Source organism: Parasteatoda tepidariorum, chromosome 9 (assembly GCF_982258835.1).
Source record: "Parasteatoda tepidariorum strain Cologne lab strain chromosome 9, Ptep-v5.0, whole genome shotgun sequence".
In the NCBI taxonomy this organism is placed as follows: Eukaryota; Metazoa; Arthropoda; class Arachnida; order Araneae; family Theridiidae; genus Parasteatoda; species Parasteatoda tepidariorum.
In genome coordinates this window covers 62,369,556-62,384,883 of record NC_141763.1, presented here as the reverse complement: position 1 = coordinate 62,384,883, position 15,328 = coordinate 62,369,556, and the positions used below count along the sequence as shown (strand labels likewise).

The window sequence follows — 15,328 nt, the reverse complement described above, 5'->3', positions numbered from 1 at the left end:
CTGAAAGATTTTGTAAATTTCATTGTAATGACACCTTTTGATATATTAAGAGAATTGTGAGGAGTAACGGTTATGGGAATGTTATCAATTTCATGCGATTTTAGAATTGACATGGTATTAGAACTGGTTTCCACTAGTAAATCACCGAAAGGCAACTGATGGACATTTTTAGGGTTTCCAATTTGGGATTCTAAGAATTTTTGCACAATAAAGGGTAATATTGTATGTACTAAGTTTTTTGCCTTTAGAATTGAGAAATCTTGCTTTTGCTGCGTCATAGTTTGAGCATTTTGATAAATCAAATGCATATGTTGTCTTTTCGAAACTGTGTGTGTTATTGGTTGTATCCATAGTACACGGAAAAGTTCAACTGGACACTCCCATGCCCACCATCGTGTCTAACAAGGGTAATAGACACACTGGCTCTGAAATCTTCAGCCTCAGTGCTCTGTCCAGGGTAGTTCAAGGTATAGCACTACACCAGGAGAGCGTGGATCCGTCAAAACTATTAGAGTTCAGGGGCACTCGCCTGATGCAGCACTAGTCCTAGCAGGGTGCAAAGCATGCTCTACTAGCCGGTTGTTAAAGAGAGGGGAACCTAGCCTCCTTACACTCGTCTACAGTGAAGCATGGGCCAAAGAGCACGCAGCCTACCAACTCCGAGATGAAAATGCCCCCTTGGGAGTCACACTCGTATGAGAAAGCAGACAGGTACCCCAGGATCCCAGTCTCCACCTTACGAGACGCAGCACACGGCACACGTGCTGGTCAGCAAAAGCTAACGTTGTTAGTCTGTATGCTTTAGGCAAAAATTGGCTATTTAAAATAAATGGGTGAAACATATCAGGAAATCCGACAAAAACGGTAAAAAACAAACAAAAATCTGAAGATCTATAAACTGTAAATAAGTGATAAACAGTGCTTTCGAATGAAATGAAATTCGCTCACTAGGTCAATATAAATGTTTGATAAAAAGTCGGAAACTCAAAACAGGACCGTCGCAAGAGAGAAATGGAAAAATGCTCAGGTCCAGCTCGGGGCCCCGGGTGCGCCATACCCGTCACACAAGAGTGTGCCCCTGGGGGATTTAGATAGAGTAAAAAATTTTTAATCGTAAATTTTATGCAAAATTTTTCTCTTTATTCTAAAATAAATATTGTGCGAGTGGAAAAATTTAATGTTTATGGAATGATGCGAGAACATCTATGGGATTGTTTTTAATATGTGACATTGAACAAGTTTACTCTCAATGAAATTATCTCCATTTTTCAAAATGCCTTCCATATGATAAACTATTGAACTACTTATCTTTAAGTTTTCTGAGAAACATATTTTTTGGGGCCTTCACAGCTTGTCGCAAATGAACTGGACAAGATAGAGGCCCTCCAGTGGATTTCGGCCCACTGTGGAATCCAGGGAAACAAGGGATGTCCAGGGAAACAGGGATGTCCTGGCAAAAAAAGGGAGCCTCTGTCCTACAGAGATCTAATTCCAGACTACCTTTCTATAACATCAAAAGTCTCATAAAGAACATCTTCAAGGCCTCAATCACGAGGAACTGAAAAATTCCAATAAACCATGGCTCAAACAGATTCTCAATATCCCTCAGTGGAGTAGGATGAAATCTGTTGCCTATTAACTATCCATAATTACTTGATGTCGCATCAACATGGTTCCTTTTATACATTGTGTGACCTCCACGAGGTAATCGATTCGTCTCACCTGTCTAGCTGCCCCTCTCTCCCACGGAAATCTATCTGGGAACGCTACTGGATTGCTCGCTCTTATTTATAGATTTATTGTTATCTTTTTGATGTTCCGTTGGAAATAAAAAAAAATATATATACACGATCTTAAAGAGGAAAAATACATAAAATAATCAAACAAAAATTTGAGTAATAAAAATTTGTATTTGGTATCACTTTTTAAACGGATAACTGAAATAATACAATATACAACAAAATACAATAAAGTTATGCCCTTCACTGTTTTATTCACATCTTTTTTCAAACAGTTCTGAAAGCTTCGTTTTTTAACATTATCTAACAGGATAAATGTGTTAATAACTCAAAGACAAGAATAAAACTTTAAACAAGGCTCTATTAATTAAAGTAATGTTTCTTTTGTAGTGGTTTAACACCAAAAATGCATGTTTTGTAAAAAAAAAAAATTAATTTATAAAATTCTTGCTTGTTTTTTAGAAAATTTTTTGATATATTTCGAAAAAGCATCTAAAAAAATTATGTCTTAACTTTTCTCTACATCACAGAAAAAGTAAGACAAAATTAACTACTGGTCAACAACCCCACTTTTGTTCCCTCCTAGGAACATGAGGTGCAAATTGCAACGAAATATTTTCAATTCATAACTGGTTAAAGTAGTAACCTCCACAAACTAAGTGGGGGGTGAATTTCAGTAAAAAAGTGCTGTGGTAAGAGGAGAATTTTTTTAATCTTACTAGCCATAGCCAAAAGTTTACAGAAGTACTTTAGATATAAGAGAAATATAAATTTTTTGTGATATCAAAACAGAACTAGTTAAAAACAAAAGAGAGAGAGAAATAAAAATATAAAACATTTTTTATGTACAATTACAATTTTCAAATCAGGATAATAATTCGCTGAGTTTACATTGATCTTTTAAGTAATTTAGAGCAGTACAGCCCCTTTTATCTTTGACATGTTTTAGTTCTGGACTAAAGGCAACCAGCATTTGAATTACATCATGATGTTGTCCTTCAGCAGCCTAAATTAGAAGGAAAAAAAACATATATATATGCTGTTACAAACACGGGTTATTCTCTATCAATTCAGTTTATCACAAAGTAACTCCTAGGAATGAATCACCATCTCTAGATCTCTGAATTAAGAATTAAGTTGTTTTTTTTTTTTAAAAATTGTCTCTTCTAATAATTATTAACAATGAAATTAAAAACGTTCAAGGCATTAGAACATTTTTACATAATCTTGCTTTATCCTGCAATTAGACAAAAATTAGAATTCGGGGGTCTTTTAAGAAGAAATTTGAGTCTGTTAATGGTCCGTTCTCCAAATATTCATTGATAAAAACAGACCCTTCATTAAATATTTTTTCATTCAAACAAATCCTTCGCAAAATAATTTATCTTTTACAAAAAAAAGCAAAGAAGTGCATCAAAAATAATTTAGATTTTTAATTCCTTGAAAAACAAATCACATTGCTGGGGAACTTTTTCAAATTTTTTTAAAAGCTTTTAACGTTGTCTTTAATTATCCCTTATCGACATCTTCTGTCAAGAGATTATCTTCCAGAATGACTCTTGTTTGCATTGAGTTGAACAAGAATGAAACAAGAGATATTAGGAAGATATTTGTGCATTGTTATAAATGAGCAGAAAAATTAAATTATGCTAAGTGTTGAGCTATTATTGATATTTTAAATCAACTGGCAAACATATATTGCTCGAATATTTCGTTAATATGTTTTTCTGCTTTAATTCTAATGTTAAGTAAGTTGATTTCACTTTTTTTTAAATTTTGTAGCTTAACCCTATGGTGTTCCTGCCTTGACGGGGCGGTGAGGCTTGAGCGCACCAATGACCCGGAGGGCTATGCCGGAGGTAGCTTGCTACTGGTAGGGTCTCCCAAGCCGGACAGGCCGAAGGGTAGGTGCCAGACTAAAAAGAACACCACCAGGAGCCAAGACAGTCTTCTACCTCACGGTGCTCCGGTCTTTGGACAACAGAAGCTGCATACCCCCTCCCATGAATCAGTTGACAAATGAACCCGATGCTGCATCGTCCGTCGCGCAGAATAATCAGGTACGCGCTCAAGGTTTAGGCAGAGGACCTTGTCCGAAAAGTAAGTTACAGTCTCCCCACTCACTGAAGTCTTTGAAAATCTTACAGTGTAACATTAATGGCTTGACCACCCCAGCCACCAGAATCAAATTGGACCAATTGCTAAATATAGCTGAAGTTAATAATGTTCAAATTATAGCTATACAAGAAACTAAACTAAAAATGAAAACAATCTTGAAGTACAAAGGCTTTAATATCTATAGGAAAGATAGATCTACCACTGGAGGAGGAGGCTTAGCCTTCCTTGTCCGTGGGCTCAGTTATCAAAGCATAGACACTTCTTCAATTAGAAATTCCGATCTCGAAATCCAAGGTATAAATATCAACTGGAGAGGTAAAAACTTACGAATTTTGAATGTATATCATCCTCCCAATCAAAAACAATTGCCTAATTGCTTTCCTGTATTTATGGACAAAAATACCATCATCCTCGGCGATCTTAACGCCAAACATTCTTATTGGGGATGTTCCAATGATAACGACAGAGGCTCTGACCTTATCCAAATCATTGATGACAACGACTTTTTGCTTCTCAACGATGGAACGCCCACACATACCTCCTTCAGTTACAACACTTCTGAGGCTTTAGACATAACCATGACCAGCTCAGACTTATTTCCCCAATGCTCCTGGACAGTCCAAGACAACATTGGAAGCGACCATCTCCCAATTATCACTGAATTTAAGAAAAGACAAAAGACGTCAAACTCTAATGAGAAATTCTGGAATTTCAAGAAGGCAAATTGGACCTGTTTCAGAGAATATTTGGATAAAGAATTGGAATCTCTTCAACTTTCGGAAGATGTAAACCAGTGCTGGCAGAATTTCAGAAGAATTATTCTTAAGTATGCTAAAGCCTTCATCCCTAGAGGAAATGTAAAAAGCTTTATACCGCTTTACTCCCAATTTACTGCCACTCTAGATCCCCTTTTTGTAAAAAGAAAACACCTCTTTGAATCTGCCAGATTGTTGGGAGTCAACTTGAGACCAGAGATTAGCAAAATCAATGCAGAAATAAAATTAGCTTACTCCCAACTTAAGAGATCTAGATGGAACGAAATTTGCAGTAAAATTGACTTTAGGACACCGGACTCAAAGCTTTGGAAACTGCTTAAAGGTATTAACAAAGAACAAACACAATATGAGGAATGCAACACAATTAAAGATGACAATGGCCAAATGTTTACAGATGATAAATCTGCTGCCAATGGCCTTGCTGCTCACTACCAACAAATCAGCAGACTCAACTTCTCAAACGAGGACAAGCCGGTAATGCACAAGGCAAGAAATATTGTTCATGGATGCCGAAGTACTGATTATGGTGATCCTTCTCTGGCTACTAAATTTAATATGCAAGAGTTACTGTTTGCATTGGCTTTTCTCGACCTTAGCAAATCCCCCGGTCCGGATGGAATTCATGGCTACATGCTCGAAAACCTTGGACCCTTTGGAAAACAAAAACTGCTTGACTTGATTAACCTTTCTTGGAGTAAGGGGCGTTTACCTCAGGAATGGAAAAAAGCCACCATCATACCAATCAAAAAACCTAATAAAGATTCTTGCTCACCTGGAGACTTTAGACCCATTGCATTAACCTGTACTACGAGTAAAATAATGGAAAAAATGGTCTTATTCAGACTCCATTTCTTTCTTGATAAGAGTAAATCTCTCCCTAGAGAGCAATTCGGATTCCGAAGAGGCCACAGCACCATGGACCAAGTTCTTCTCTTCGCCCAAACTATCAGAGATGCGCAGAACCACAGGCCAACCCATCACAGCGTTGCGGCTTTATTAGACCTCACGAAAGCTTTCGACAGAGTATGGAAGGACAAACTTGTTGTAAAACTTCACGATTCTTACAACATCCGAGGCAATACATTGGCTTGGATTTCAGACTATCTTCATAACAGACATATCAGGGTGAAGTTTAATGGAACTCTCTCAAATTCAGTTCACCTCAGCCAGGGTGTACCCCAGGGAACTGTCCTCAGTCCAACTCTATTCACTCTGTACATGGCCGGAATAGAGAAAACTGTTTCTCTCGGGACTCGCATCGGAATGTTTGCTGATGATATTGCTCTTTGGGGTAGCGGTGACGACGTTACCGAGATTGAGTCGAGACTCAACAACTCATTAGAAGCCCTGTCCAAGTACGCAGATGAATTCAAATTGAGCTTCAACCCAACCAAATCGATAACCACCTTCTTCACTACTAATAAACGACTTTATAAATATGAACCATCCTTGTTTCTCAAACACCAGAAGCTCTCCTACGAGAAACACCCAAAATACCTAGGATACATTCTCGATCCCGAATTTACAAGTAACAAACATATTGATTATATTGTCTCGAAGGCTAGGAAGCGCCTAAATATTATTAAGTGTATCGCTGGTAGGGATTGGGGAGCAGATGCAACTACTCTTAGGACTTCCTACCAGGCTCTTGTTAGACCAATTCTTGAATATGGCTATCCTGTCTACTGCTGTGCTTCTCAATCTAACTTAAACAAATTGGAAAAGGTTCAACTGAGCGCCGCTCGCATCATCACTGGACTGAAACGTAGCTGCCCTTCAGAGATCGTTCTTTACGAAGCAGATCTGCTACCTCTAAATTTCAGAAGGCAAGCTAATTTAGTGAAATATTACAATAAACTTTCCAGTTTAGACCAAGGCAATTTAACAGCTATTTACCTAAATAATTGGACCTGCAATCAAAGGCTAAAGAAAAACAGTCCTTTTAGTCATGTTAAATCACAACTGTTAATCGCTGAAAATATTGAACCTCTTTATCTTCATAGCAATCTTAGTACTTGCTTGGATCTTTCCAATGTTAGTTTCCATGAAAGCCTCCCTACCATGCTTGACAAGAAAGACTGTGTGCCTGACTTCCTCAGACAGTTGTCCCTGGAAATCATCAATAAAATCCCTCCAAACGACATCAAAATATTCTCTGATGGCAGTAAAATGGATAGACAGACTGGCAGTGGGGTATTTATTGAAACACCTCGAGAGAACTACACTCTTCATCAACGAAACCCCGATTTTTGCTCCGTCTTTCGAAGCGAACTAATTGCAATCAACAGGGGACTAGAGAAAATCTTGAGTGAAGGGCACCTTGGAAATACTTGGATACTATCTGACAGCCGTAGTTCAATTCAACACCTCAAAAATTGGGCCCTCATTGGAGATAAAACCAGTTTTTCGATCCTACAAAAAGTAAAGCTCATTTCCCAACAGCATGAGGTCCACTTTCAATGGATCCCGTCCCACGTCGATATCCACGGCAACGAGTTGGCTGACACTCTTGCAAAGAAGGGACTAGACCATCCAGTTCCCTCCACCTCAGAGCTTACATACCTTGAACTTTTTGCAAGGCAAAAGGCCCAGAACAAACAAAAGTGGCTGCTTCCACCTATTCACTACTGGTATAAAGCAGAAAGACCAGGACTCTCTCTATCTCTCCCTGGTGATAGGCAAACCAACACCTGCTTATCCCGACTGGCCAGTGGACACCTAAAAAGTCTCACATTTTCTGCAAATCAAAAAATCTTTCCTCTTTGCCCTAAATGCCAACAAAACCAGGCATCACCTGAGCACATCTTGAACTGTTTAGGGCTGGACTGGAATGACATTCATTCCTCTCCCATTCTGGTTTCGGATTTTCTGAATGTCAACGGATTCATTGATCTGGTCTGACCCCGTCAGACCAGATGGGAATTAGCAACAACAACAACAAAATCAAATACAAAATTTATACAACCAAATGCACTTTTCTCAGAAATTATTTCTACTTCTACAAGCATCATATGTATATATTTTTAGCAATATTAAATAACTGTGTAACAGAACTACTTTAAATATGGATTGCGACCATGCCATCATGTGGCGAGACGTTTGAGTTGAACTACGGCAATTGATGGGAGAAGATCTTCAAAATAATCTCTCCGTTTACTGTTACGTGAGTTTCGGTTTGTTAATTTTTTTTTTTAGTAATTTTTAACTGTTTTCTGTGCTCTGCTATTAAATAAATAATTTTAGAGCTAGCCCAGTGTTTTATTTTTCTTCCTTGGAAAATGGTTACAACTGATAATATTTATTTTTTAGCAATTAAATAATCAATAAATTTATTCAAAAAATTACATTATATTATTTTTTTAAATAAAAGGTTATTATAAATTTAGTAAACGTTCAAATTTCTTTAATGTGTTTTGTAACACATTAAAAGTAATCCATTAGTTGTGTTACTTAAAACATGTATTTGAAATTATTAAAAATGTGAGTGATTTTGTTTTCAAAATTTGGGTGAAGACTTAATTATTCAATCAAAACAAATATTCATTTGAAAAGAACAGGCTAAATACTGAAATATCTTTACAGATCCCTGCTAATTTATATTTGATGTATAATAGTTAAATTAGTTAATTTAAAAAAAATATTAGAAAATTTAAGAATATACATATATTTTTGTTGGAATAATTAATTATGCATACTGTAGTGTTGCTACAACTCTCTTGTTATAGCCTAACTTTTATTGAAACATTACTGTTTTTAAATTTATTTTTTTAGACTGCACTGCTAGATTATAGAAAAACCAAATTGTGTAGTTTCCATTTTATGGGTATCAGCCTGGCTCTTTCTGCCCTGACTGTCTGTTTGAGATAGCTTCTTTATTAAAAAAAATAAGCTGTACTTGTCTGCAAAATTTTGGGTTAAAAGATTCAACCTGAGAAGATTAGAGAGGAGAGGCATAGATGATTTTTATCAGAAAGGAACAGAGAATTTGACATAAAATTCTGACGAAAAAATAATAACCACCCTGAACTGATGCTGCAGTATGAATGAACAAGGTATATATATATATATCCAGAAAATTATGACATCTACAAATGATTTCTTAGCTCCAATGTTTATTTCAAACTAGATCATCCACATGATAAAGATAAGTTAATATCTGTAATTCAATTGACTCTAATTCTAGCAGTAATTATTTTTTTCCTTACTGAGTGAACACTCTAAACTTGCTTATTATATAATGATTTATTTTTGTTTAACTTGTTATGTTATACATGGTCAATTTGTTGCAATGAGTGTATCGTAATAGTTAAGTTCATCAATATCAATATTCTCCATTGTGATCCTCATTTCTGGACAAATTTTCAAACTTGCTGAAATTGTATGTATTGGTGATGACTTGGAGTAGACTATAGTTGTTGAAAGCATTAATACTTGACTGTAGTCATGTTTAACTTGCTACTATTCCTTTGAAAAATTCACAACAAAAATTTAATTTGTCAATTATTCCCGTATATATCACCCGAATTGTCACATGCATTTGGTGCCGTGACAAGGATATAAGGTCTGACTGTTATTTGTGATAAATGTGATTTCCAAGTTTGTTGCTTAATATTTAAATACAGTACAGAACCCGTTATTCGGAATTCAGAAAACTGGAAAACCAAAAAACCGGAACAAAATTCGATACCCCCCCTCCCCATTTAAAAAAAAAAACTTTTTTTTCCTCATAAGATATCAGGATTTTTCTTTCTTTTTTGAAAGATGTTTACCTTACCATCATTTTGGAAATAATCATTAGTGTATTACTTCGTTTTTTCTTCTTTTTAAGATTATTTCCAATTTTTTTTTTGAGTTGGGTTTAACAATAAAAAAACGGGTTTTTGTAGCGATTCAGAAAACCAGAAAAATCAGTTATCCGGAATAGCGATGGTCCCGATCGTTCCGGATAATCGGTTCCTTACTGTATTAAAATTTTCATATTCATTTGGCCATGAAGGGAGAGTTCAAGTTTTATCGCATTTATGGACCATATGGTAAAAACTTGTTTGGCCTAATTATGTGCACACATATATTTTAACTTAACAGTGTATTAAAGTTGCTTTATTCTAAAAATGGCTGAAAGTTTGAAATCCCCATTTCTGTTGTCTCTGATCCCAACCTTAAATGATGAAATTATAATTATTTTATTAATCCTTGGAAACCACAGCTAAATAGGCTGAATGGTCGAAAAAACAACTAATGGTAATAACAAAATTAAAAATGGAAGGAGCGATTAAGAAAGTTTTTAAAAGCTCGTTAGAAGGGAAAGCTATGGATTACGATTCTCCGAAGAAAGGAATTAAAAGCTATTTTACTCCTAATACATCTTTTGCTTAAAATTTTGCTGCATTCTCTACAGCTGAGTTGAAGACAAGTGAAACGGCTAAGGATTTTGCTATGCGGATTGAGGGATTGACAAATTTCCCTATAGATTTTCAAGAAAAGGTAAAATTGTCGCAACATATTAATGGCTTAAAGCCAGCTATGAAAGCTCAAGTGATTCTTTTAAATCCTCTATCCTTTGATGAAGTTATTGAAATTTCAAGTAGAGTAGAAAACTCACTTCAAACTTTAAATTCAAGTGTAAATGATCTTAACACCTTCCACCCAGTACAAAAAATTAATGATATGCAAAATGATTAAGTTAATGTTTTAACGCTCCTAACTAAGCAGATAAGTGATATGCAAATTCAAATCAATGAGTTACCTGTAAATAAAAGTCAGGCTATAACAAGAGAGTTGTTCAAGCATCTAATTAATTCAAAAAAAAAGAAAGAGATGGCGCTGAGAAGTGTCATGTGTATCAGGGAGAAATAGAAATAAAAAAGATAGAGAAGGAGCAAGTGGTTGTCTTTTATGATGGTGTAAAAAAAAAAAAAAATTTTTGCTGTATGATTAAAATACAAAAGAATAGAAATGTAAGACAAACCAATTACAAAGAACCAGCTAGAAAGCGTTTTCCGTATTACTATTGTTCAAGAGTTGTAGCAACACTACAATAATGTGCACAAAAGTATTGTATTTTTCATTTTGGTTTTATTAAATTATACTTATGGGAATTAATTTGTTTTATTAGTTTTTTAAATGTTATCTGAGCGCACTACATTTATATCAAATATGTATTGTTTATTATAACATAAATTTGGCAGATTTATTTCTTTAAATCATACCCCTTAAAAGTTTCATTAGATAGAAAAACATAAGAAATAAACATAATACACAACAATTATTAATAATACAAACTACATGCATCAAGAATTTAAAATTTTTTTAAACAATGAAATATTGTTTAAAAGTGGCCATATTTAGATATTAATACAAATTGTTAAGTTCACGCAGCAGTGAAACTTGATTACAATTTCTGATTGATATTTTAGCTTATAATTACCTTATGAAGAGGTGTTTTTCCATCGCTATCACAGATACTTGGATTAGCTTTATGAAGTAGCAACATAGAAACTATTCTTGAATTGCCGACATAAGCAGCTCTATGTAGCGGTGTAGCACCTCCATTAGTTTGTGCATTCGGGTTAGCTCCTTTCACAAGTAAAAGTTTACACACATCCTCTCTTCCATTTCTAGCACCATAATGCTAATAAAAAAAAATTTACTAATAAATTACCTATGCAACTTATGAGTTTTGTGGATTATGTTTCTCAAACAGGAATCTGTTCTTGGGTACTTAATTTCAGATGGACTGTAACAGAGTGAGAAATTAATACTGGATTCGGGGACTTTAATAAAATTAAACGGTAGAATTGCTGTAATGTGGTAAAACACATTTTTTAATTTTCGTTTTTTCCTTCTTTTTTTAAAAAAAAAGAAAAACGCAGTTTGTTTTCAAAACTCACCATGCGTCTTTTGTGTATCCTACTTCGCTCTTCCACAATCTTTCTTCCTATTGTCGCTTTCATTCTTACTGAGAGTTCCAGAACAAACAGTTGTTCAAAAGAAGTTTTTTTTAATAGATCTTTATTTAAAACAATTTTTTTTAATAGACTCGTTTTTTTCGATTAATATGTTAAATTAGTATTCTTAATCAATATCGTCAAGGAAAGATTCCTAACTAACCATAGAAGTATAAGCAGACGATACCCATATCAAAGCAGTTGGTTTTGATATATAAGAATATTGAACAATTGCCACTTTCGAGAAAGAAGTGAAAGCCTCCAGCGAGTTTGGGACACCGACCAGCCAGTACTGCACCACCTCCACCGACGATAAGGGAGAGGTGACCCCGAAATTGGCAGACATGCGACGCCAGCAACTCCAAGCGGGTCCATCCCACAGCCTACCTGACAGATCTCAACAATGCGAAAATGTGACATGCTAGATGTCAGAACCCTTCTCTCAGTCCCTTCACAATGTCTCCCTGAGAAAGAAGTAGGAGTTCATCCACATCAGCTTACAGTTCTGCAATCAGAAACCAGATTCTCTCGCACTGTACAAGAGTATGGATTACTTTAAGACTTGACGAGCTAATCAGCTAATTCTCTTTTATTCTTATCAGGACCGTGGCCACATATGTATAATCACGTAATTATCCCTCCATATCCTACTACTCGTTTCGCACACGATAATTTGCGAAACAAGGCTTTTCGAATCTAGCAATCTAAGATTATGCGGTGTAATCAATTTCGTACACTTTTCTTAAAACTCAAATTTGCATGTGGGAGCGGGGAAGCACTTCTATCTCCATTTGCTGGTTCTGAGCAAGTAAAAGAGTTTCAGTTGACTGAAGCAATACTGATGCATACTATTGATTGTAAAAAAAAAAAAGAAGGGGATTTTAGCTGTCTTAATTCGATAAAAAGATATATTAAAAACAAATTAATCAATAAACCAAGTGAATAATTTATTAATGATGAATATTGAAGGCTCTGGAAGTGGATTAAACTATCAAGAGATATTTGTGAAATGAGCAAATATGAAAAAAAAAAGAAAAATTATAAATTGTAAGCCAAAATGCTTTAGAAAATAAAAACAAGTTTCTCTTTGTTTCCATTCTTATTCATACTTCACTTTTATTTCGTTTAAATTTCAAACAAATTACAGAATAAGATAGCTTTTTTTTAATAGATAGAGTATTTTTTTTTAATAGATAGAGTATTTTTTTTTAATAGATAGAGTATTTATATCTCTCGAAAAAGCACATAAATCAAGGCTAAAATGAAGAAATTATTCATTTTAAAAATATTCTTATTCTGTATATTGTGTTACATTAGGATCTCTGGAAATTAAACTTGTTTTCTCTAACTTCGTGAGTACAATTACTAATTAATAAATTTTTTAAAAATTAATTAGCTGTTGTGTAATAGTTCTCCAAGTAACTAAATATTAAAAGTTTACCAATAGAAATGCATTTAGAACTAGTTTTTCTGATTTCAAGCTTTTTATGTTATGAAACTTTTAAATCCAGATTAAACCCTGTGAGAGCTGATGTTCTCAAACAAAATTAATTAATAATTTATTTAATCATAAACAAAAAAAATCTAATCCAGATGATAGTAAATGTTAAATAAATGTCAAAATAATATTCAACTTCAATTATGCAGTCATTTTTAAAAGTCAGTCATCTGTGATATCGCAAGAGTTACCCTCTAAAGCAGGGGTCTCCAACCCTATGCCCGCGGGCACCATGGCATGCGTCAATCGGTTTAAGTGTGTCCACTGCTTATGCCCAATGATAAAATACTTAAGTTTTCCATTTTTCAATAAAATGCTATGCAAATTGTTTTGCTTTTTCAATCTTGATGATAAACACAGAAGAAAAAGGCTTTTCAGGATGGTGAGTTGTTAAAAGAAGCATTTTTTATTGATGCTGATTGCTTATTTGTGGGATTTTTCCAACAAACGTGAGATCATCGCAGTAATACAAGACTTACAGTGATCAGATAATACTGTTACAAAAAGAATAGGAGTCATTTCAAAAGATATGCAAAGGCAGTTGAAGAGTGATTTGGAAATATGTGAGTGGTTCTCACTGCAATTTGACGAGTCTACAGACATTGCAGACACAACACGGTTAGCAGTTATGGTGAGAATGGTATTTATTGATTTTACAGTAAAAGAAGAACTAGTAAAAATATTGCCCATGAAAAGACAGACAATATGTGATTATATCTATAAGATATTTATAACAGATGCAAGTTTGATAAATATGCCTCTACAGAAATTGTCTCCGATAACCACTAAAGGAGCACCAGCAATGGTGGTAAACGTGAATGGCTTTATTGCTCTCTGTATAAAAGATGGGTCATTTCCACATTTTATGTCATATCACTGCATTATTTACTAGGAAAGTTTGGTAAGATATTACCATTTGGACACGTAATTAAAATCATTACCAAAATAGTAGACAGAATTCGAGCTGCTTCTCGGCAACATTGACTTTTCAAGGCCATTTTATCAAAATTCTGACGATGCTGAGTCATCTTACATACTGAAGTATGCTGTCTCAGTAAAGGCAAACATTTATGCATTTAATTGAGGAAATAAAAAATTATCTTGCAGAGCCAAAAATCAAATGTTTAGAACTACGAGATCCTCTTTGGCTATCAGATTTGTGTTTGGGAACAGACATAATGGAAAAACTAAATAATTAGACAACATATAGCAAGAATGATAGGGGCTCTAAACTTGTTTAGAGCTAGGCTAGTTTTGGAGATATCACATTTGAAGTTTCTCGTGCATTTTCCAAACATAAAAAAATGATAGGCGACAGTGATATTGACTTATCAATATTTGCAATCAACCTCCAATCGTTTCAATATCAATTTGAAAAGAGCTTTTAACAATTTAATATCAACGATGAAAAAAGTGATACATTTAAACTACTTACAGTTTTAACACTTAAATAAGTACAACTTGAGCAGAAATACAGTTTTGATTTTTCTGTTCTTAATTTAAATGTATTTTTTTGGTAACATGAGTTACCAAGCTACTAGAATTAATATTTTAAAGAATTCTATTTATACTAATTTCAATGATATATTATTCAAAAAAATTAATTTTCTATTGAATGAATTTTTTTTTGAAAGAGAATAAATGCATTATTTAGTGTTTTCTCATAATTTAAAATTTGATTTCCAAAGAAAATATACCACGTTACAGTAGAATAGTCCACAAAGTTTATCAAGCTAACAAGTGAATTGAGTCTAAAATTTCAACTGCCAAGCAAAGTCAAATAATATAGCCTATCTATTATGAATTGTAGTTCAATTATGGCCAACTGCAAACTCTGTACTGGGAGCGAGTATGAAAGTGAAAGAAATAAGAAAAATTCTGAAAACAGATATATACTTATTTCTATACATTAGTCTAAGTATACTGGGGTGCAAATGTGTGCATATTCATGGTTACTGATGAAAATCAAATTTATCAATTCTTGCTTTCATTCCTGCTCCCTCAATTTGCAACTGGCTTATACTTACAAAATCAAGTTCTATTTTCACATCAAAACAGAAAAATTTGAAAACACTTTAAAATTTCACGTTATTAAGAAGCAATGAATATCATAATAATAAAAAAGTATCTTACTAAAGCTGTATATCCACTTGAATCAGGTAAAGAAGGATCAACATTATTCAAAATTTTGTTTAACTTTTCAATGTTACCATCCATAGCTGAAAATAAAAATGTATTCTGAAGTACCAC

At 34.2% G+C, this 15,328-nt stretch overlaps 1 protein-coding gene across 3 annotated transcripts in view; it reads right to left on the bottom strand.

The window, feature by feature from the left end:
- Positions 1 to 2,561: 2,561 nt before the first annotated feature.
- The window catches only part of LOC107455347 (uncharacterized), a 31,521-nt gene continuing 18,754 nt past the window's right edge, over positions 2,562 to 15,328 (bottom strand). For all 3 annotated transcript variants that reach the window (XM_087152002.1, XM_087152001.1, XM_016072873.5), the window contains exons 2-4: positions 15,212 to 15,297; positions 11,061 to 11,264; positions 2,562 to 2,745 (exon numbers count right to left, since the gene is read on the bottom strand). In XM_087152002.1, the coding sequence (XP_087008128.1) occupies positions 2,605 to 2,745; positions 11,061 to 11,264; positions 15,212 to 15,297 (431 nt within the window). In that variant the 3' untranslated portion in view covers positions 2,562 to 2,604. The remainder of the gene's footprint in view (positions 2,746 to 11,060; positions 11,265 to 15,211; positions 15,298 to 15,328) is intronic.